Genomic DNA, 24,591 nt, shown 5'->3' with positions numbered 1-24,591 from the left:
GGCCGATAGGAGTTAACGCCCGCACCGCAGGCGGGGAGCCAGGCCGGTGGGGGTTAAACTGCGGAGTCTAATGGAATAATGACGGGTAGCACCATCTGCTGGCCTACTTCCGCAGAAGGAGTCCGTATTTTTAACGACATCTCTAATATTCATGCTGATGCATTTTGATGCTTTGTGCATTCATTTCTTTCTGTGCTTTGTTGGAATCTGGCTATCTGCTCCCAGCTGTTGTTGAAAGCCCGCGCCGGGGGGGGGGCGGCAGCCCTCGCCGTACCTGGGCTGGAGGATCTGTGGACGCCCGCTTGCCAAGGGAGGAATATGTTGATAAATCACGCTGTGTGTTTGTGGAGGGTTGTGCATATCTTGGCCGCAGCTCGCTAAATAGGCCATTTAGCAATCTCCTTTCAATGCTTTTCTCTTGAGCACTACTTGGGGTGCTGAAAAAGCAGAGGGCAAGCCTTTGTCTGACGCCAAAAATGTCTTCAGTGAAGAGGCCGAGGGGAAGGGTAAGTGAAAGCCTGAATGAGTGGGAGGAGGAGGGGTTCTTTGGGCTAAAAGGCTAATGGGATTGAATAACCTTCCTTATTACTGGCTGCTTGCTGCGGGAGCCGTGCTGCATCGCCATCTTGAGCTTGTTGCTGTTTTCTCGGGTCCTGGTTATTTGTTGCAGCCTGTAGGCCTTGAGGTGGCATTTTAGAGAGCGATCCTGAACCCTGCCTCCCTCCCGGCGCTCAGCGCTGCTGCTGAGCCTTTGATGAGGCACGTATAGGACATGTATCCAGTGAAGTGCACTGGATTGGGCCAGAAAATGTGGTTGGAAATTCCTGGTGGCTTTTCTCCACGCTGTAGGCAGAGGCGCATTTACGGGTGAGAACGTAACATAACTGTTATCTGCTGGGTTTTTTGTCTGTTTGAATAGGAAATTCTTTCCATTCCTCAAAGGGGAAGGGGGGAGGGGAGGAAAGCAAAAACATGTCTTCTTCTAGCCTGGCTAGAGAGGCTGATAATCTGAATATTGCTTTCGTAGCGTGAACAATTTGGCGTCGATGAAACGGTGCTTAAAAACGTCAGAATAGAAACAGGTTATGTTTCCTAACTAAGCCACTGACCTCAGGCTGATCTAAAGAAGAGAGATCCAGCTTTCCGATCTTTTTAGGAATATAGAGCTGGGTAGTTTTGGTTTGTCTGGTTTTTAATCTTGATTGCGTTCGAGCATCTGTTCTGTTTAGCACTGAGTTTGTCTTGCAGGTCTTTCATCTGCTTTAAGGTATCTGTGATCCTGGTATTTTATCACGGGCGAAGTACTGATGCTGTTACCTTCAGGAGTTTTTTGCTTTTTCAGCTGTTAGGAGGAGAACATTTATTGGAGATGTTGGAGGTGTCTGTCAAATGTATGGGAATGCCTCAAAGGTTAAGGGTTGGTGCCTTTAACTAAGAAGTGGAAAGAAGTCTGAGAGAATTTTAGAAAGATACTTTTTTTACTGATTTTCAGTACATGGATTGGTTGTTTAAAACCCACAATTGATGTAGTTATTCTGAAACCCACGCCATTCTGTCTTTTTTTTTTTTTTTTTTTTGGTGTCTGTATGAGTCCCTGACGGTTAAATTTTTTTTAAATGCATAGCCAGATCAAAAACATTTGGACTTTTTCTTTCAAGAAATGTTTATATCCTTAAAATAAGGTCATCTTATTTACTTTTTGTCTCTTGCTACAGCCTCCTTCCTCCAAGAAGACTGATGGTTCAGGATCATATACTAAGTTGCAGAATACCCAGGTGAGGGCAATGTCTGAAAAGAAGCAGAAGAAAAAAGCAGACTCGGAAAGTAAACAAGAGAAGGCAAATCGCATAATATCTGAAGCGATTGCAAAAGCAAAAGAGAGAGGAGAGAGAAACATTCCACGAGTAATGAGTCCTGAGAACTTCCCCAGTGTTTCAGCTGAAGGCAAAGAGGAAAAGAAGGGTAGAAAAGTTAAATCAAAACCAAAGGACAAGGAGAGCAAAAAACCAAAAACTGGTTCCTCGTCCAAAATTAAAGAGAAAACAAAAATTGGGTAAGTAGATGAAAATGTCCTCTTACTTTTCTTCAGGCGGTAAATCTTTGATTAAAATGAAAACTGCTTACTGATAATAAAATGTTCTCCTCCACTGCCTACACAAAATTCTTCCTGATTAAGTCCATTTGTGGACTCTCTCATTCAGGGACAAGAACGCTCTGTTTCTCTTTAGATAAAATCATTGCAGAACTGTCCTTTTGAAAGGATTTATTTTAAATTCATATTCTAAAGCATTCTATACAAGCATAGACAAGACTGAGTTATCTTTCATCCAGTGTTGTAATCGGTTACGACTCCAAGTTAAGTTTATCTGATATTATAAATGCTGTCTTTATCCGTTTTGGCATGTATCTTCAATGCAGTGTGCATGATAAACTGCATAGGGAGAAACTGGAAGCTTAATGAACTTGTTATCAAGTGAATATTCTTACCGGTATCACATGTATAAAAAGTAGAGTGCGTACTGGAAAATCTGTATTCTTTGTAGTCTTCCATCGTATCAGTTCAATCTGACCTCTTAAAAATTTTGCAGACTCAGCTGGGTTAAGGAGCTTTTTCAAAAGACGTTAGATGTTAGAATGCTCCGAGGGTTCAGTAGGTAGCACGTCTTCTGACTCTAGAGCTAACCTAGTTCTCCTGTACGCTTTTAAAGGAAAGTGTGTGGTTTCCAATGTTAGGTATGTCAGTCAGGACTTGAAATGTAAATCTTAGCTACAGTCTGGTTTTAGTTTTTTAAATCCATGCTCTTTTTGCGGTAACAGAAATATTAACTGGCATCTCTCTCCACATTTAAATGTCTCATATACATATGCATATTCTTGTGTATATGGAGCAGAAATGAATGTTCTTTTAATCAGCCCATTTCTCTGCATTTTTTTTTTCCTACAGATCAGTGCTTTTTTTAAAGGTTCAAAGTAACCAACTTCCTTGAGAAGTTACCCTGTAGTATAAAGGTTACTGCTCTAAACTCAACTTGATTCTTATCGTGAACTTTCATGGTCTTAATTTCTTCCTTGTCCGGTTATGGGTTGGCATATTAGTGCTGTTCATAATACTTAGCGCACTGTATAGTGCTTCCTTTTCTGTGTTTTCTCCATCTTGTCTAAAGTGGGATTTTGGGTGTGTTACTTCCAGAGTTGATTTTGCTTTCATGTTTCTGAACTTACTGATGTTCCGTAACAGATATTTTGTGGGTCTGTCTAAGCAGAAAATTTGCACACTGTCTGAGCAGAAAATTTGCACACAAGCTTTATGTGACTTGCCCTTAGTGTGCTTTGTATTCACGCCTTTGGATATTTTAACAAAACCTGCCAAAATATCATCCTTAGGATATGCAACATAGTTGCCATAATATTTTTAATGTTTTTAATCAGATAAGTGAAATAAACTGTTACTTTCAATTTATACTTCAGCATTCAGTTTTCTGTCTTCATGAAACACTTAGCTGTGCACATCAGTTAGGACCAGTTTTCAGGATTTCATGGGACAGTGTCAGCTGAGAAACAAGACATTTCTCAAACTATGTTTTTAACCATGATATTTGTGCTTGATCCAAAGTACACTGAAGCTGGTAGAGAGACTCCCCTTTAATTAGGTATTGTCAACTTCTCATAATTTTGCATTGAGCTGTGAAGGCTTGCCTCCCCATTATTTACCAGTTTAATCAAGTAATGCCCCAGTAACACTGTTAACTTAAGCATGCTGCCAGGTATTGCTTTAACTACATGGGACACATACCTAAAGATTTAGCAGTCAGATCCTGATAAAGAGCAGTGAAGAGAGTCTTCTAGAGCCACGTATTACAGATTTTACAGAGTTTCTATGTATTTTGATGAACAGCAGTGAATCAAGTGCTTTGAGGCATCCACATGCTTCATTTTTTTTTTTTATGAAAACAGCTTTGTGTGTTGTTACGTTGTGTTAGCACTATTTTATATTATTTACGTAAGTACATAAAATATTAACTGTTTAGGAAAGAGTATACCGCAGCTGTTTTGAAGAGCAGCAATTGCAAGAAGGCCTTGGGTGTTTTTTTTAAGAGAATAATCCTACCAGACTTTGTTTTCGATGTAAATGTAACCGTTGATCTTAATATAAGAAGAACACTTACTATAGAATGGCTATACTTGTCTTTTCAAAGGTGGTTAAAAAATTGTATGTTTAATAAAATTTGTTTTATTTAGAGAAGAACAAAATTAAATCCAATAACTAATAAGGGTTTTACAAGGCTAATCAACTCTTCCAAAGGTTTCTTCTTATCTTACATTCTTAAGAAAATGTTTCTTGACGAATCTGAGTACATCCTGGAAATTATCGTTGTGTCAAAATAGGATTGGGGATTTGAATGTGTGGGTTGCTACATTGGTTTTCTAATTTATCTTAAAATAAAACAAACTCTGACTGCATCTTGGGAGAAAATTTTACTATGCTAAAATAATACCTTTAGAAGACAAGTGCTTTACTGGGCAATAGGAGGAAGGAAGGACCCCAATTCTACAAAAACTGTTGTTTTTTTCTTGGAAATAAGGATTTTTGAGATCTGTTTAATGTTGGAAGAGGAAAGATTACTGTTTGTTTGGGGTTTTTTTCTTTTTACTCAATAAGGGCAAAAACTTTAAAAAATAGCTAAGTTGTATAGATGACATTGCTTGCATTTAAGCAGGAAAGAAAATGTGAAGACGGCAAAAAGTCCCTTCATGATTAAAAAGATAAACAATTTCCAACTGTTACACATTGTTATCGGCTATAGTTCTTCTACAAGCAATAAAATTAGTGAAACCTTACAGTCAATAAAGGTCTACAGTAAAAAAGAATAAGCTAATACATGTTTTTAACAATAGTGGAAAAAATGGTTTGGGTGCATCTGTACTTCTTTTTTAGAAGGAGTTCTACTGTATGTCCATCCTAGATGAATATGTATTTTTTTCAGTGTTTTTTTACAGCAAAAAGATTTAACTTGCAGTAACTGTTAAGTATGCCGATTCAGCTTGGATTCGGAGAGCTAGACTGGTGCAGGACATGGTGTGGAGTTGTGTGTTTGAGAAGATCTGAAGTCAGACACATGTTTCGGGTGACTCCTGCTTGATTTGCAGGCTAGTGTAGAGCTGAAAGAGCAGAAACTACTAAGAAATATATTGGCGCTTTTTTTTTCCTTTGAGAAGTGTTTGGTTTTAATCTGACCTTTCACATCTCTGCTAACATCAAACATAGTCTATCCAGTATGAGCACAATTATACTTTCTGTAGTCCAGCACTCAAACAGCAAACTTACTTAGATTGTCATCATAAACTTTGCTGGGATCTTACAAGGGTCCTGTTTGTGTAGCATATCCTGTGTAGCACGTCCTGTATTGCTGTTGAGGAGGGTTTGCAGAGTTACCAAGTTGTCCCTCCATGAAAATTATATACTCTGTGTCACTGATGTGGTAGAGTTGGAGCTGGAACACTGGTTGCTGAACAGACCGTGATAAAATTCCCTGGTAGCTGTCAGTAAAAAAAAAAACAAGTATGCTTTTGAATATAATACAATACATTGCTTTTACTGAAATTGGGTAGCCCTCATCTAGGATCAAGACAGGTTTTAATTACTGTGTCTTAATTTAGAGGATTTAGGGGACAGGATGATTTTTAAAGAGGTTTTGTTGGGGTTTTTTCCTTGTTAATTGAACATAATTGGTATGTGTTTGGGGGCTTCATGTTAACTGTTTACATTTTCCTTAGTGATTCCTCTGAGCTCTACATGTGCAGAAAAAAATGATAGCATGGTTCTTTCCAATTTATCATTACTAGTTATAAATTACTAGCAGTTTCTTTCTAGGGAGACTGTAGTTTCTTTCTAAAGGTGAAGATTAAAGTTTTTAATCCTCTGACCTGTTGAAGTAAAGGAAGTAATACCTGTTTAATTTCAGTCAAATGGATTAGAACTGGATTCAGTAATTAGTAAAGTTTCTATGCCATAAACATTGGTGAAGATAAATTACTGAATTCTTTTATTAACAAGAACATTGTAAGCGTATGACAGGTTATTAGAAGGAGAAGAATGCGTGTATAATATATTTAGTGTTACCAAATTAAGTTTTCTTTATGCATTGATTACTGATAATTCTTTAAAGTTAACTTACTTTATAAATTTTCTGAGGACTGCAGAACCGCTTTTCATATCCTGGCTATTTACCCAGGTGCGTTGATGTATGGACTCTATTTAAACCTTTAGTATTTTTGCTTTAGAACTTGCTTCCATTTATAAGCTTTTTCTAACTGAACATAATTCTACTTCTTCCATTTAAGGTGATCCATATTTAAACAAAAAAGTCTATTTCTTACCACTTGATATGAAGAATAGAAGAATTATGAATTTGTGAACATTCTGTTGTTCAAAAAAGTAGATTGGCATTTAGGTTTTATAGCTCTCAATGTATTCCCACCTACTCAAACATAAAATTAAATATCGTGGCCCTGATGAAAAGCAGCAGCTCTGCATTGCTGATGTAAGGGACAATATCAGTAGACTACATTTGGGATTTTTTTTTTTTTTATCACTGCATAGTTTAAATAAATAAATCCCCCAAGTAGTAGGAGTTCGATTTACAGACGTTTGATTCAGGGTGGTAGTCCTTAAGTTCAAAACTGTTTCCTCTTATCAGAAATGGCTGTATTGTTTCGTGTGCTGAAAGAACAATTGTGGGTTTATTTTTAATTAATCCTTAAGTTATTTAGTAATGAATCCAGCAAGTCCTATGTGATACTGTTGGCTACTCAAGTTAGTAAAAGTACTTGTTGCCTTGAACTAGGTTTCACATTTTTACAAGTCAGAGCATTTTTAGGACCCAAGACCCTGATGGAAAGTCTTTATGTGATCGCTTGTTGATATGATGCTGTTAAGATGGTTTGAAACCTTTGTAAACTCAGTTAGCAACAGGAGACGTGGCGGGGGGTGTGGAAAGGCAGTGATTTGCCTGTTACGCTGATCCTGTATCATTTAAGTTTAAATGCGTAGAACTTGAAGTGGAATTTCCTAGATGGCAGATGTTGTGAGTTGTCTTCTGTGTTTTGTGTAAGTTGGGCAAATGTTCACTAATAGATCTGTGCTCAAAGGGAAGAGATGCTCACTGAACCTTTTTGTTCTGTTAGATCTGTTAGATCATAAAGATTTTCTGTCATGATTAGGAATGGCACACAAATTCCAAATTTGATCATCCTTCTGGGATGTCTTTGCTGTGACTCCTTGGTGAAGTTTTCTCTGCTTCCAGATTCTAGTTTTGATGCCTAAGTCGGGTCTAAGTGACACAATCTTAAGTTTCTACTGCAAAATACATGAATTCAAAGTAGTAAATACCTAAACGCTTGTTTGTTTTATTGCTAGTAATACAATGAAGTGCATTGACTACAAATTTAAATACTTGGGAGATGGCTTTGGACACTTAGTTACTTGATGTTTCTCTGGTTTGGGAAAATTTAACTAAAATGATATATTAAAGGCATGCATTGAAGGCCAACAGTACTTACTTCTTACATGCCTAATACATATTTGCTGTTTTTCTGCTCTTTGCTCGTTAATACTTCTTCATGTTTGCCATTTTGGGAGGCTTTGAAAACTGTTCTTTATAGTTTTAAAGCTGTTCAAAGTGCTGACAACTCTACCGTCACATTCCCTGCTATCAAACAGAAGGGGAATGGAGCAGATTCTGACTGGTTCTTAATTTATAAGAAACAAGTTGCAGTGCTCCTCAAATAGTGTTTCCTGGTGGTCTTGGTGATACTTTTGAGTCTTTTATATTTGTGGATCTAAACAACATTAGGAGTCTTGTGCTCAGCTAGTAGTACTACTAGTAATACTACTACTCAGTAGTAATAATGGCTCATGAGATGGCTTCTTTTTAAACTTTTCCATCGGTATAAGTTTCTTAACATCTTTAGTTTGTAGTTATAGAAGAAGGAAATACATGTTGAGGAAATCTGCACTGTCTAATTGTTCAAGTATTTCTAGTTGTTACGTAGTAAGATGCATTCTAAATTTTAAAAAGCAAGAGAAAGTGAAATCGGAATGGAGTCTAGTGATATTATTTATTCTGTGTCTCCAGTGTGCTGTTTGCTTTTCATAGAAACAGAATAGATAGTTTCTGTTCAGAACAGTTTGTTTCGGGGTGGAAAAAGGGACTTTAGCCAAGGATCTTTATGCTTTCATGCAGAAATTTATAAACTGGCAACAGAACTTGTACTCTCAATGAAAAATTTTCACAGAATTGATCCAGTTTACAAGCTTCTGAAAATCATTGTTTTCACATAGCAGATTTTTTAGATGTTTTTGGCCAAAATATGAGCAGATTGCATTTTTACTAATAGAAATGCATGACTTTAGCACCATACTGTCATTCAGCAACTTTTGATAGCAAGGAGCATTGTGATTCTGGGCACTGGCTCAGAAAGAAGTGAAACTGTGCATCTATTTCTCTCGTTGGCACCATATCTGTATTCTGATCTGCAACATGTAGAGAAGATGTTAAGAAAATTTCATGGAGATGCTTGTGAAAAGATATACTGGGGGTAGGGAATACAAGAGCAAGATAAGACACAAAAGCTGGCTAAAAAATGGAATATTATGTTTAAGACTGCAGGGGCACAGCAAGAGGTGAACACGAGGGGGGACTACAACTACAGAGGAGGAGAGGAAAAAATATGCCAAGAAAGCTGTAGCTAGAGCAGTCTAATCGCAAAATAAGCCCATGCTCTAAAACACAAGGTCCTTAAAATCCTCTGCTATTTAGTGGGTACTGCTACAACCCATAGTAAAATGGCCATGACCTTTTTTAATTTTGTGCTTTTTGAATCCAAAAGGGACCTGAGCCTAAAATATTATGCAGCAGTGCGTGAAATGAAGATGAATTATGGTTGCAGGGATACAAATGCTTAACGTAGCAACATGCATTTATGCAGAAGCATTTTAATCTACCATTTCACAAAAGAGGATCAAAATTTGGAATAGGTTGCCCAGGGAGGCGTCAGCCTTGGAATTAAGGAGAACTTGACTGGACCGAGCAACATAAAAGAACTCTGAAGTTGGCTTTGAGTAGGGACCAGATGTCCTCCAGAGACCCCCCCTTCCAGCTTGACTTATATCTCAACATTTATTTGATGAAAGAACACTTAGTTTTTTTCTTCATTGTTGGTAGTCTTGTTGTTCATTTAAAAATTAACATGTGTATCACATTTACAGCCATCTCTACATGCCATACATGCATCGGGCTGTTAATGCCTTTATTCCAAATCAAGGGAAAGTCTTGGGATCTTATTGACTCGTCAAAAATAATAATTTACAAATTGTATTATGTGAGTTCACTGGATTGGATGTGCTCTATGTCCAGCCATTTAAATGAAAAGATCAGCAGGGGACAGATACAGATCAGCACAGGTTGTTGCACTTAATTACGTATGGACAAAGTTTAGAAGAGCGCATACCCAGTTGACACAAGAGTTCTAGCCAGTATCCTCTCTTTGGCAATGGCCAGAAGCAGATGCAATGGGAAAAATTTAAGAGCAGGGAAAACATACATGATACTTCTTAATATTTTCCCAAACTCCAAAGATGCAAACCAGGAACTTTGTGGGATAGCTACTGTTTCATGAATTTACTGGTTTACCAAGAAATTCTCACTCACAAGTTTATCAGGTTTCCCTTTAAATCCATGTTAAATTTTAGCATCCACAGTTCCATTTAACAAGGTCAGAAGTTCAATCACAGTGTGCCTTGACTGCATCACTTTGGAATATGTTAGGTAATTTGACATGCTAGCTGACAAGTGCTAATGTAACACTTAAATTCTATGAAACAAAGTGAGATAAAAGTAGAAAAAGTGATTTATCCGAGCCCATCACCAGAAAGAGTCATATTGGACAAATACCGGAGAATCCAACAGTCTTAAAGAAAAGAAAAAAGAATTCTAATAAGAGATTGAGAAGTGAGGGGAAAAAACAACGCCAGACTACTCTTGAAGACAGCAAGAAAACCAGTTGTTCATTGTTGAAATTATTTCCTGCAATTATGAAACAAGTTTTCTAAGTAGTAATTAAACTGAGAACACCTAATGAAAAGCAAGGACTTGAGGACCAGAATTTACATGTGAATAAGCAGATCTGTGATTATGCTTACTGCAGCTTAATTTCAGCATGCATTTGTCTCTGCCATTCACTTCATACTACAAGTGAAAAATATGGGAGTGGAAAATGTTTGTGGGTTGTTTTTGGGTTTTGGTTGGTTTGGTTTTTTTAACCTTTCCACTGAACATACCTAGTGGTTAAATATTGAAAACCAATGAAAATGTTCATGGCTTCTGATAATCTTTTGTAAGCCATGTTGCTTAAACCGTCCATGGTAATTTAAGATTTTCATTTTCTGTGTAGACTGTTAGTTTGGACATAGTAAATATGTGATAGCTCTCTTATTTGGACACTTGCAAAGAGAAACAAATGAGATACAAGAGTTTCAACCAGTACCTTCTCATCAGCAGTTTTTCAGGTGGCCAATATGTTTGGTGTTATTTTGGTATAAAATAAATTGTATTGTCTGTATACAAAGACTAAAGTCTTGTTTTCATTTGTTCCATAAAGTGGCAGAAGGGGCTTCTATGCTAGAACAGTTACCTCATTTTCTGTTACACAGATCTGATGGTCAGGTAGTATATAAAATACGTATTTTAGGACAGCTCATTATCATGATTTTATTGGATAGTTTGTTGTCATTTTGCAATTATGCCACTGATAACAACATATTTAAAGAGGAATAGTTGGCACATTTCAAATATGGAAAAGTAAATATTATAACCCGTTAGTTAAAAACAAATCGGATAGATTGATACTGTGATGTACAGTGTAATCTTTAAATCTGAACAAAGAGATAATTGGTGCTTTTTCATTAGGATTTAAGTAATTTTTTCAGCACAGTGTTGGTTCTTAATGAATTCTGAGAGGTTCTGAGATTTCCTACAGATAAAACTACCGGGTTTTGAACACAGCTTCTCTTTTTTACCTTTTTTTAAAGGGCAAAAGGATTCATGCAATTCCCTCATTTTTGCCATTGAACGACTTATTTAAACATACTGGTTTTGCATGTCAGACAGTTTTGAATGATTTTAGATTGTTGTCCATAGCTAATTTTTTGAGTAAAAGTAAGAGAAGATGTATTTTGCAGTGATAAATCATTTATGATAAAACATTTGCTGTCGTCATCTGCAGACGGTATTTATGCTAACTTTGTATAGTTTACCATTGTAGTTTAGTTGAAATGTTGGATTGTGCATCTCTCTTGCTCATTTATAGATTTAAAATATGTATGATACAGAGGAGTTTGTGATAGTAAGGTAACTGCTTGCCTGTAGAGAAACTCAGTAACAGTAATAGAAAATACTGTCTACTGTAAAGCTGTAGCTTTTGGTTTTGAGACTTATTTTTCATTTTTCAGACAGTGGTGCTTCCTAAGTTTTATATTAAGAAGAATATGGGAATTTCTCATGGCTGTGGTGTTATTTTTAATCTTAAAGTTAAGTAGACTAGTATATGGCATCCACTTAGATGTTGGGTTATTTTTCCTAACAGAAAGCTAATCATCACACTGGGTAAAAAGCAGAAAAGAAAAAATGAATCTTCAGATGAATTGTCTGATGCTAAGCAGACTCCACAGCGGCCGTTGAAAGATGAAGACTCACAGGTAAGTAGTCAGAATTTTTCCCTTTGATTTTGTATGTGGTTTTATTTCTACAGGTCTCTTTTCCCCTCTCTCCAAAAAGTTACACTCCTTTTGACACAGTGACAGTTACTCTTTCACTGCTGTGTCTCTCTCATTGGTAGAACCGTACATTATCAGCTACTTTTCCCACTTGAAAATCAGAAAATCCTACATGTTTGTGTCCCCTTTCTGTAAATGGGATATCAGTACCCTCCTTGTATCTGTTTCATTTCAGTACAGAAGTCCATAGATTTAAGACTTCAAGTACTTATCTATTGAGCTGGCAGTTAGGCGTGATCCTTACTTTGGCTGACTTCGTGGGGAAAATGCAGATACTGCCTAACAGAAGGGACATTTATTAGTGAAACTGGCTCTTTGAGAACATTTAAAAGACTTGTTTCAAACTTTACTGTTTTTTCTGAGCTCTGCTTCTGTAGAAACTGAAAGAATTGGTTTCTTGCTTTGCTGGATCTGAAGGGGAGCTATGATCAGTATGCTGACAGGCTCAGGTTGCTTGTGGAATACTTCTGAAGAAAGTGCCAGATGAAGAATTCAAGTGGTGGAGTCATTCCCTTGAGGAGTATCTCCCTTGTAACTTACTTTCTGCAGTTTTTTCATATATTCCCCTAGTATTATAGTAGCGCAGCTAATTATTTACAAAACTTATGCACAAAGAAGTATGAACTGTTTGTAAGAGATTGTATCATATTTATGCATGTGTTAGTAACAGAATTATAACTTGCTTTAGGGCAGACTCCATTAAAAGTAAGATTATATGCTTGAAATGCACAGGTTTTTATCCTGTGGCAATTTCATCCGCAGAGATTAGATCAGTAGTCAAAATAAGGTGTTGTTGAGTTAAACTTAATTGCATTATTTGATGACAATGTCAGAAAACAATTACGACATACTGAGTTGACCTTTATTATTTCAGAGATAGTAATGCTGGGGGGGTGGGGAGGGGGGGAAAGGATCAGAAGCCATTTCCCAGAATGGCTTTTTATTAACTTAAGTGATAGCTTGTCTTAAGTAAAGGTTACCTGGAAGGGAATATGGAATTATGTATTTCTCAGGGATTTTATGTTGGTGTAGAAAGTCCATTTAGTACACTGAAGGAAGTGAAAGCAGATTTGGTGGTTCTGAAGTACTGCAACTTATCAATAGTGTTCTGTAATCAGATAGGGATAAATTTGTAGGCCAACAAGTATCATACACAAGACTGAAGATAGTATCTTTTTTCTCATGGCTTTTGATTTTTTGGATATTTGATTTTTTAGCATGACAAGGGTCATCTTCAATTCTGTTGTGGATAGACAGGGAGTATCATCAAATTGCACGGTCCTGGTGTGACGGGAACAGAGGGTACAGATAATAAGGGGTGGCATGGCATCAAAAAAAACTATACTGCAGAATGTCACAGCACTGCCTTGTCTGTCTTTGCAGGAGTTTGGGAGAAACATCACAGGAAAGACATAAGTTGTTTTACTTCATTAATCCATTCTCTCTATAGTTTTCAAACATTTTCATGATTTTCTTTTCCTATTGCGAATAGCTGTCTATTTCTAAGCTCTGGGGGGCAATTTTCAGTCTTTTTTTTCCCTAATTCATTTTGTATGCTTAGTTTCACAGTAAGCATCTTCCTTAAATACATTGATTTATTTCTTGGAAAAATGTGTGGTACTACTTTATTTTGTGCCTTAGAGCGTTTGTTTATGACCATGCTTCTCCGTTCAGGGAAATACAAAGGGTGTTTTTTCAAATAACTCAGGTTGTATATTAATATGTTGGAGAACATACCTCTGTTCGTGTTTTGTTAATCGCTTCATACTTTGACAAAAGACATAGTGAGAAGGATTGAAAATGCCAGTTAATGCCTCATTAGGTTTTGAAAAATTCATCAAATACTTAATGAGTAAAACTTGAACCTGGTTCTTAATACTTCTTTTCCGATTTCATACACCGTTTTGCATTGCTCCTATTAGCTGGCTTTTTTTTTTTTTTAAAGCTGCTTCTGTCAGCAAACTATTGTTGATTTAGCTATAATGTGACAAAAATGTCACATTAATGTGTCGGTTTAAATATGAAGTTTCTTTTGTGCTAGCACCCCACCCTGCACACACTCACTTTTTATTGAAGAATAGCTAATCTGGCTACATTATTGTGGAAAGCTGATTGAGTAGTGTCATACATGCACTATTCCATATTCTCCAGAATGGTGATGCCCATTCTTTGATTTTTATTGTACATGTAAAGTTACTACTCTACCTTAGTGAAATACTTGTAATGTAGTTGTTAAAGTATAGCCAGGTCTTTGCCAGGAACCAAGAGCAGAATTTAACAGTCAGGAAGAAAGTTCCTGTGCTGTAATCTTACTGTTACTTAGTATCTGCTCTGCAGAGGCCAGTATGACCACAGGATTTTGGATTTTGTTCTATTTACAATTTGTTCTTCTCCCAGCTGATTACGGCACTGTATCGCAACCAGCAATGGATTTTCCTAAACAAAAATAAGCTTTACTGTGTAGCTTAATTTAATTTGTTTTATAGAGACTGTTTTTCTTTGCTGATTTTATTTCTGGGATGATCAGTTCTCTAAAGCAAATTGCAATGTTTTCAAATGTTAACTGACTAGTCTGATTCTGCTATCATTGTTTATCCAATGGACGTATGAATTAATCTTACGGTTGAATATGCAGTGTCTCTTTTATTGGTACTAAGGGGGGTAAAGGATATGCAATATCCTAATAATCTAAGTATTTGAAACTTAAAAGAGTGAGTGAGGAGGAGTTATTTTCTTAGACTGAACATTTTTTCTCCAACTGGAACTCGTCATCCCCAGATACTTGCAGAAGCAAGAGTGGGAGATTAGAGACATAAACTGCAAAGTAAGCCAAATGCTGCCGTTAAACAACCTTGATTTAAGGTGGAGGAGAAAACAAATACATTAACAAAGCAACAAATTTTATTACCTGTCAAATCAGACTTCATCAGCAATCTGACCAATATGATCTAATGAAAATCTTCATAATTTTTGTGTATAGCACTGTTGTTAAGTAGAGATACTTCCGCATATTTTGTGTCTTTCACTCAGGTTCTTGAATCAGACAGTAACACACTGCTGTTACTCTGCCTTATGAAATTGCTGTTGAAATACTGATGCTTATAGGAGATAGGGTATATATCAGCTTTGTTCTGTACCCTGAAAATACTGTTCTATGTTTGCTTTTGAACTCTAAAAATAAAAGCACGTGAAACGGGGGAAAAAATATTAATTGATCGAAAGTAGTATATGGCTACTTCTGTCCCTTTGGTTCATGTGTTAATATGCTTCATGTTTTCTATCAAATGTTGGCCTTTGGTTTTAGACACCGCTAGAGTGTTGCTTAAAGTGTCCCAAAACTTGCAATTCACATTAGAGAAAGTTTTTGCTAAAACCTCTATTTTTACTCTCCTGCATGCAGAAGAGAAGATCAAATCGTCAAGTTAAAAGGAAAAAATATGCTGAAGAAGGAGAAGGCAAACAATCAGAAGAAGAAGCTAAAGTATCTGTGAAAATCAAAAAGAATTCTGCCCCTTTACCTGCTGAACAGCCTTTACAATTATTTGTGGTAAGTAAAAACTGGCTTGGTCTTTTTTTGAAATGGAACTTTCCATTTGTCTCAAAAAGTTCAGTCAATAAAGCTCATAACATAAATACATTATTATTACTAAGCCAGACTTTATTTAATGTGGCACCTTGCTAAGGTTTTCAAAACTGGAAGAAATGGCTTATTAATATTTTTTCTTTTCTGTTCTAAACGTTTGTTGACTTAACTGAAGTTGAGGGTAAGCCTAAGGATAGGTATATCTCAAATAATGTGTTATGCTGCATAGACATATGAAGAAGCTGTATGCTAATGTTACCGTGACTTCCGGAAGTGTAAAATTAAATGAGTCTCTGGGGTTCTCTGCTTTTAGACGTTTTGAAAAAGAATACTCCTCCCTTTTTTTCCCCGCTTCACATTCACACATCACTGTTTCAACTTACGCCAGCTCTAGTAGTCAAACTTAGTGTTGAGCTATTATAGATACATAAAGTGGCAAGAAAGAAACAGAAAAAAGTGTTTGTGAGACGTTTGAAGGAGTGCCAAAGTTGTAAGGAAAGGAGGAAGATAATACAATTGGGAACGAATCAGACAAGAGGGAAAGTGACCTTTTTATTGGAAGCAACCTTTAAAGATTGGCTCTTTATCTCTGGAACCACAGCTTCAATCTTGGCAGAGCTAAGTAATCCCATTTCTGTGTCATACCTAAGCCCTGCTGGAATTCCGAGGCATGACCTTGTCTGCCTGATTTGACAGCATGTTTGTTAACTATGTTCAGAGTAAAACTATTAAATTGGGTTTGACACATGCTGGTTTTGTTTTTACTAATTTTTTTTTCACCTGTCTGCCAGAGTTCTTATTTCTCCATATCTGTGTAACAAAATTCTGGGTATGCCCACTGCATCAGATCAACTCAACAGGGCATTCACGGTGAATTTGCGTCTGGAAGGCATCAGAATCACCATTGCTTGCACTGTAAGGGTGTTTGGCAGGTGAGCATCGCATCTGATGCTCTTTAGAAGTGCCACACTTAGTGTACCTTTGTATGTGTTTCTCTCAGGTTATAGACCGGGATTTTAAATTTTACTCCAGACTGTTAAAAGAGAATGCTACTGGTAGAGGTCAGATTTGCCTTTATTGTTATCTTTTAACAAGTCACTTGTGTTCGAGGGTTTTAAGCCTAATCAGTTTGAAGAGAGGGAATTTACTGCAATTTATAATGTCATTGTTTTCATGCATTTACAGGAAAATCCAAGTGAAGAAGATGCAGCAATTGTAGACAAAATCTTATCCTCCAGGGTAATAAAGAAAGAAGTAAGTGATTGACAAGGGATGAAGTTGCTTGTTTGGAAAAGGGGTTTGTATCTAGCATTTTACATTTCCTCTGAATTTCCTTTCCTAGATGTCTGCTGGGATGACAGTAGAAACAGAAGAGTTTTTTGTAAAATACAAGAACTAGTAAGTACTAAAAAGTTGTTTCATTGTAGGTGTTGACTGAAATAAGTACCATACTCATGTACTAAAGTTTTGTATTGTTTGGAGATTACTTATAACTAGATTTTGTCATCTTGTGAGGTTTTCTCTTTACAAATTTAATCTTAAAATTGCTAAGAATCTGCAGTATATTGTTAGTAATAATTTAAAACTCATCAGTATTGTGAAACCCTCACTGACCAATAAGCCGACAGCCATTATTGCCAAAAGAACAGTACTTTTAGAGAAGATCTATTTATTAAATTCAGCATGGGCTACATGCCTGAGGCTAATTTTAATTTCATTAATTTAAATCTGAGCTATTTTCTGAACCTAGATTAGATTTACAGTGTCATACATTTAGGAGAAGTTGATGTAGGAGTCAATCTTACTGTTGTAAAAAAACAACAAAACCTCCTTACAATAGAAATGATTTTACATCAGAAGCAGGAAGTAAGAAAAGAATGAAGGAGAAGAAACTTTTTCCGTATTTTCTTGTTTTAAATTTCATTCTTCTCTTCCTGTCGCTACTCAGTTCCTGATGTTGAAAATGCAAGCACATTTTAAATTTTACGTATGTGATAAATTTTACTAGATTCTTGCTAATAAATGTCATTTTTTTGATGCTCTGGATTCACATGTTTCTGGAGACCATTTAGCTCTTATTTTCTGAAAGGGTAAAGTCTATCTTTTCATCCGAGAATGAGTGATACCCAGGAATGGCTCTTTATTTTTAGCATATCTTTGGAAAGTTTAAAAAATGATGAAAATACATTAAAAAGGGGGTGTGAGGAAGAACTATAGGTACTTCTGTCACAGCAATCTAACTTCAGAAAGGCTCACTTGGGGTGCAGTTAGATGGTGTAGGTAGTTGTGCTCATGCTTCCTCCTTCCTTTGACTGTTACTTCGTGCTTCTCTCCCAACCCAATCTGATGGCACGTTCCTTTTTGCCATGGGCTCTGGTGCTCCTCACTGACCTTTTAATGTGCTCAGCTATATAGTTCAGCAGTACCTGTGAAGAGATGTTCACCTGAAGTACATGAAAAGATTAGATCCAATATATTAAGTACTTGATATCTCTGGGTACTTTCTGATAGAGGTGTCAGATTCTGAACTTGTTTTATTTAAGGTCACTTTAAATACACTTGTTTCTCTTCTTAAGACACATGAAAGACATGTGTGAATCCATAGAGTTCTATGGATGCTAGCCCAAAAACACTGCCTTAACTAGATGCTGTGAGATGATAATTTGGAGGAATAAATCTTTGATGTTTACAGTGAATTCAGTTTTAAATGAGAAAATGTTCTTTTTTGAGTGAAAATAGGAAAATATGAACCTGAAAATTATAAAATATATAATCTTAACTGCATATTAAAAATAGATTGTAAGCTTTTGCTTTCACTAATATGTTAATCTCTGTAATTGTAGCTCTTATCTCCACTGTGAGTGGGCCACAGAACAACAGCTTTTAAAGGATAAAAGAATCCAGCAAAAAATAAAACGATTCAAACTAAGGCAAGCACAAAGAGCTCACTTTTTTGCAGATGTGAGTATGAAGTATACCATTAAATAAGCTTTTTTCCCTTGTAAAATTGTGGTTAATAGTTCGCTTTTAATTAGTATAGATGAATGTTGACAAGTAAAGATGAGTCATCGGGGTTGGATTTTTGGTTGCAGTAGGGGATTGGTTGGTTAACGTTATTTTAAGAGTCACAACTAACCTGACTTGCATGCTGTAAAATTGGGATTGTTTGGGTAGCTACTCAAAAGCATCAGGGAGGAAAAGATTGTGTTAGTATGGCTAGTTTGTCTATTATGTCTTTCCCAAGACAGCACTTCATCCTGAAATGAAATTCAGTTTTCTATTCTAATGTCAGGTCCCCCTTCAGTGCCAGTTGCCCCAGGAAGAATGGGGCGGATTTTAACGTGTCTGCAAAAGCCTCCATAGTTTCCAGTTGCCAAATTAATTTTGTGTACAATGAGACGAAGTCTTAGCATATACCAGCTTTTTTTGCCTCTCTACTGATTTTATTAATCTTGCATTGCAGATGGAAGAAGAACCTTTTAATCCTGACTATGTTGAAGTAGATCGGGTATTAGAAGTATCTCTTTGTGAAGATAAGGACACTGGTGAGGTAAATATAACTTAAAGCAAGTCAGGAAGATACACCTCAAAGCAGTGTTTGATAATCGTTATTTTAGCAGATTTCAGAGTAACACCTTAATGATTTTAAGCTTCAGTAATATTTTTTGAGACATGACAGTCTTGTTAATTCCTATGCTATGTATTTTGCTATTTCCTAGCTATGTATTTTGAACTAGAAATCAGAGTTCAGTGGCTTATATTTTTGTTAGTATTAATAGGTCATAGTAGGTAAAGCCTAAGTAGTTACTGACATAAGTGCGAGGTGTGATAATTGCCTTGCGAGTCCCGACAGAAGGCTGATGGCATATACTGTCCTGTCTCTCTGATAGTGACATGGGGTCACTGTTGAAAAAAAGCACAAGAAAATGGGGCAGCGGTGGTTCCTTCTTCCTCTCATAACTGTCCCTAGGCTTTAGGCAGGTGATGATCGAGAGGTGTTTTGGTAACCACCAGGGGACCTTTCCCTCTGCATTTATCAAAACTTCTTTTAACGTAAAGTACCTCTTCTGGAAAGTTATTACAGAACAAAAACATGAGATTAGAAAATAAAACAAAACCAAAACAAATAAACAAAGAAAAACGCTCACAAAACAGAAAAGCAAATCAAGCAAATAAATTCCCAAAATTCAGAAAGAGTCTGAGGCAAGCAGGGAACAAAGACTGACGAAGTTATTGATTAAGGCTTTTTTGATAGCTGTTCATCTAGATAGCAAAGTGAGCAGACTTTTACCCAGTGATTTCTGCATTAATCTTCCCAAAGCAGGGTTGAGGGTTAAAATTACTTTTCATTGTATGCAGCAAATAAGTTGTTATTACATTTTAGAAAAAAATGTGTTGTTGTCATAAGACTTTCCCCCAACTTCTTGAAAGAGGACTTTTTCTTTGGTTTTTAGTTATTTATTTACTGAATCTACATAAAATAATCTTCTTTGGTTCCATCTTCTGAGACTTTTCCTAAATTTCTAAACATATGGTGCCCAGCAGACCTGTACAGCTTTCTATTTTGTTGAGAAGACCTCTGTTTTAGGAACTTTGTCAAGCTCTTTGTTTTAGGCTTAGGTAGCCTGATTGGGAGAGTCGAGGAAATGTTCTGGGTAGCACCTTTGTAGTCAATTCTGCCCCCACCCCGTTTCCCCAAACAAATGCAGTAATTTATCTTTCCTGAGACTAGGATTTACTTGTGGGTAAGTGGGATTGAAACAAACTCCAGGGGTCTACAACAAGTGGCAGAGTATGAGAAGCCAAGGATAAGTAGGTAGTTAACAAGAATCTTCACCAAACATTTTATAAAGGATCAGAAATGCGCTTTTGTTTCCAGCTCTCATGTAAGCTAGCTACTCAAACAGTAAGGCATATTAACAGTCTGTATACTAAATTAAAAGCTGATAACATTCAGAATTTTCTTCTGCAGCCTGTTATTTACTATTTAGTAAAATGGTGTTCATTGCCATATGAAGACAGTACGTGGGAGCTGAAAGAAGATGTAGATCAAGCAAAAATAGAAGAATTTGAACAATTGCAAGCTTCCAGGCCTGACTCAAGGAGATTGGTAAAATTATACCTAATTTACTTGTCTGTCTCGGCAAATTGGATTTGGTCTTCCCAACGTTAAACTTTTGTGTTAAAACATAAGGCTTATTGACATTCTGTGTAAAGGATCTGTGTGCCTTGTTACCTAGCAATAATAACACTTTCAGGTAGGCATAGATAAATCACAGAATCATAGGGTTGAAAAGGACCTTTCAAGGTCCTCAAGTCTATCCCCCCTGCAGTGAGCAGGGACATCTTCAACTAGATCAGGTTGCTCAGAGAGTCATAAATATTCTCATCTAATTTGTTACTCTGTTTAAAAAAAAAAAAAAAAAAGGAGAGAGAATTTTTGTTTAGGAAAAAGCATGTAGTGCTGTAACTTTCTGAGTGTCTGACTGATGAGCAATACATTGAAACTGGCTATCACAGAATCTAAACACCATTAAGATGAGGAGAAAACAGAATAAAGTATAAACATCCTTTTATAGAGAACAGGGTTAAGTCTTGTGCTTCAACACTGAAGGAAATTGGCAAATGAGATCTGTCAAACGGATTCCGTAATTACTTCCTGCTTTTATTTTTCTTCTTGCCATAAAAGGGGTAGTTGAAAAGAAGAAAAATACATGTAATAAGGAAACGTGTTTTGTCTTTAAATTATCAGTCTTCTGTATCATAGAGCAGGAGAAAACAAAATAGTTTTATTTTAAGTCCTGTATGTCATTGTCAGAGTAAGACGTGTCCTGCGTGGTATAGTACAGGACTTGTTCTAACTTATTTATTTTACGTAACTGAATATGCACAGTGTTTTAATTGGTAGGCTTTGGACTTTATTTTAGTGGTTTTTTTTTTAATCTATAGATAGTGACAGCAGTCGTGATTAACATCTTTGTATTATATGTAGTTCATTTTTCTAGTATTTATTTAAAATCTTGACATTTTGGCATGTGGGAAGAAGGGCTTTTATACCTCTCCATTACTGTATTTGGCTTTGAGAGAAAAAGATAATTAAAGCACAACTGTACAACTGACAGTCATCTTAGCATCAGCAACAAGTATTTTTTGTTCCAGGCTCCAGCAAGTACAAGGAAGTATTTGCTGACTGCAGCTCTGCGAGCCGGAGCGTGGCTGCTCCTGGTGTGAGGGAGTGGACAGATGGTTGCTTGTGGGTTAGGGGAGGAAGCCACAGCTGCTGGGGCGGGACAGCTACTGCTGCTCTGAGACCTGGTGTCAGGTGATGCTGATGTTGGCAAAAAAGAGATAAAAAATTCAAACCTAAAATTCAGAGCTGCCAGATAAGGCCACATGAGTCTAGAGTGAATGCAAGCTTTTATAAATACTAAGAAATGTAGGGAGGGTGGGGGAGGTACAGCTGATCAGAAAAGCTCTTACTAAAAATATTTTTCTTGAATGTGTCAGTTTGTTCATGTTGGGATGCAGAAGCTATCCAAAGAGAGTGTTTTCTGCTGGAATCCTACCTAGTATCAGTCAAAACGATCATGATTTCTTGGCTGAGTTGCCTGCTAAGCTGATGGCCAGCCTGATGAGTCTCCAGGCTTGGGAACTAGTGTGTGTGTTTGCGTGTGTGTGTGTATATATTTTTAAGCATAGCCTCCCAGCTTTCCTTTAGCTTGCTAGGGACATCAAGATGACATACTTTGATACTGTTACAGTCTGTTTTGTCATGTCCTTTGTATCATGGTGCTGCGTATGCCAATACTGTCTTGCATCTGATCCCTTGGTAAAATCAGTTCAGGGAACTAAACCAGCCACAAGTCTCTGCTTTTTTGTATTCCTGGTACTGGCTACCTGAATTGGCTAACTGTGAGATGGAGTGATCAGCAGTGACCAGGGCAAGTGCTGAAAGACTGCTTCAGCAGAATAGCATCAGCATCCAGAGTTACTTAGATTTCGAGGATTTTGGTAGTCCCAAATACTTGGTTGGCTCTGGTTGTAGGACAGCTGTTCTTAGAGCTTCCTAAGAAGGTGAAACTTCATATATTCTTGAAATTCCTCATAGAAATGAATTAGTGTTTCAAATTATCAGTGCCAAGCTATTTGTATTCTTAGTTTTAGTAGTCAGTTGTTTGATATTATTATAATATAGTCTTGAATTAATTTTAAAAGTATTAATTTATAGAGACAAATACGAATTTCTGGTTTCTGCAGACTAGTGGTTAATAAGTAATGTTAACGATGACACCTTTCCAGTTTTAAGGTTGAATAATTGCATTCTAAATCTAAATTGTTACACTTGGAGAAATAGTGAGTTAAAATGTATGTGAAAAATAAAGCATGTACCAACTTGCACATGTATTAATCTTTCCCTTAAAGGACCGACCACCTCCAAACTCCTGGAAGAAGATAGAACAGTCCAGGGAATATAAAAATGGCAATCAGCTCAGGGAATATCAACTGGAAGGACTTAACTGGCTCCTATTCAACTGGTACAATAGGTATATGCATGGAATGTTTTTTAATGTGAATTTTAAACCATGTGGAGTGAATCACTATTACTGAGGATGAATACTGTTTTAACTGAATGTATCTTCTTTGCTTATAGCTAAAAGGGTGCAACTGAAAAAAACAGATTTCTATTCTTTTGGCTGTACAAGTTTGTTTTTATCAACAAAACCAAAAAACAAATCTTAATAAAACTAGCCTACCTGAAAATAATTTTTTCAGTGGCTATGAGGAAATTAAAACAAAAAATAATTTCCACCGAAGTACAAGCTTTCAGAATTTTTGGAACAATGGGGAAACACTTGCATCTTTCAAAATTATTTCTAGAATTAGTATGTATTTAAAATAAAGCTACCTCTCTTCAAAAATAAGGCTAGCAAATAATTCTGTTTTCTATAAGCTAAATTAACTTTTGTTCATTAATGCTTTGATATATTAATGGAAATATAATCACTTTCCAGCTTTTTTTCCCGGAACGGTGTATTTTCTCTGTATCTAAGTTGGATATCTGTTCACAAATCTTCCTGCTTGCTTTATTTCCAAAATACCAGTTGCCTGTCCTTAATAAAGATTGTGTTAGCAAGCATATAATTTTACCATACAGTTTGATGATCTGCAAAAGAAAAATTTGGTTTAATTTGGCTGTGTGACCATCTGTGCAAACAGAGTGAAGGGCTGGAATGTATGGCTGAGGGTGAGCACCTAGTGGTACTTAATGTAGTCATTTGGTTATATGCATTTGTCTCAGTTCTGGAAACAAGAGGGGGAATTTTTCAGTGATGCTATTATGCACTCCTTTTATGTGAGTGTAGCTGGAATACCTTCCATCTGTGACTTTTAGGGAATGTTCATTAATTTCTAGCAGTTTTGTCAAGGTGAGTATACACGTAGGAAATCTGACTAACTTGAATTCCTTTAATTAGGGCAGATATAGTCCCAAAAGAACACTTTCGGAATATTTTTTTCTAGGAGAACCTCATGGAACATTCCAGCCTCAGGTTTTGCCAGTGCTAAACATGATTGAAAGCTTGTGGGTTTGTGTACCGAGTTCGTTCTTTCACCATAACTAGGGAACATTTGCAAGCACCTTTTACAGTGCCTTATTTTGACTATTGTTTTAAACTGGTATATCTGAGCTTTGTGGTTATCAATTGCGCATTTGAGCAACAGCTTTAGTGTCTTCAATGTTAATAACAAATAAATATATTTCACTTTCAGGCGGAATTGCATTTTAGCGGACGAAATGGGTCTTGGCAAAACCATTCAGTCAATTACATTCCTGTATGAAATCCTCCTGGCTGGTATAAGAGGGCCTTTTCTGATCATAGCTCCGCTTTCCACTATAACAAACTGGGAAAGAGAATTTCGCACGTGGACTGACCTTAATGTTGTAGTGTATCATGGAAGTATGATCAGCAGGCAGATGATTCAGCAGTATGAAATGTACTTCAGGGACTCCCAGGTACTGTAATGTCACTTCTATCCAATAACTTGTCCAAAACCTGTTTCAGGTAGTGGTAATGAAAAGTACACTTTTTATTATCTGTACGTATGTCTTAGTGAAAGTCATTTTACATCCTGTGATGTGTTTTTTAAGCTTTTAACATATCAGAATGTTTAACAT

General features: G+C 36.6%; 1 protein-coding gene across 1 annotated transcript in view; it reads left to right on the top strand.

The window, feature by feature from the left end:
- The first annotated feature begins 383 nt into the window (after nt 1–383).
- Nucleotides 384–24,591, top strand: part of CHD9 (chromodomain helicase DNA binding protein 9) — a 56,078-nt gene continuing 31,870 nt past the window's right edge. The window contains exons 1-11 of the mRNA XM_010296736.1: nt 384–506; nt 1,716–2,053; nt 11,644–11,755; nt 15,234–15,380; nt 16,602–16,670; nt 16,759–16,814; nt 18,260–18,377; nt 18,880–18,966; nt 20,389–20,526; nt 22,839–22,960; nt 24,186–24,429. Coding sequence (XP_010295038.1) covers nt 477–506; nt 1,716–2,053; nt 11,644–11,755; nt 15,234–15,380; nt 16,602–16,670; nt 16,759–16,814; nt 18,260–18,377; nt 18,880–18,966; nt 20,389–20,526; nt 22,839–22,960; nt 24,186–24,429 — 1,461 coding nt within the window. The 5' untranslated portion in view covers nt 384–476. The remainder of the gene's footprint in view (nt 507–1,715; nt 2,054–11,643; nt 11,756–15,233; nt 15,381–16,601; nt 16,671–16,758; nt 16,815–18,259; nt 18,378–18,879; nt 18,967–20,388; nt 20,527–22,838; nt 22,961–24,185; nt 24,430–24,591) is intronic.

The sequence above is a fragment of the Phaethon lepturus genome, unplaced genomic scaffold (genome assembly GCF_000687285.1).
Source record: "Phaethon lepturus isolate BGI_N335 unplaced genomic scaffold, ASM68728v1 scaffold9511, whole genome shotgun sequence".
Classification (NCBI taxonomy): Eukaryota; Metazoa; Chordata; class Aves; order Phaethontiformes; family Phaethontidae; genus Phaethon; species Phaethon lepturus.
This window is presented reverse-complemented; position numbering and strand designations above follow the sequence as displayed.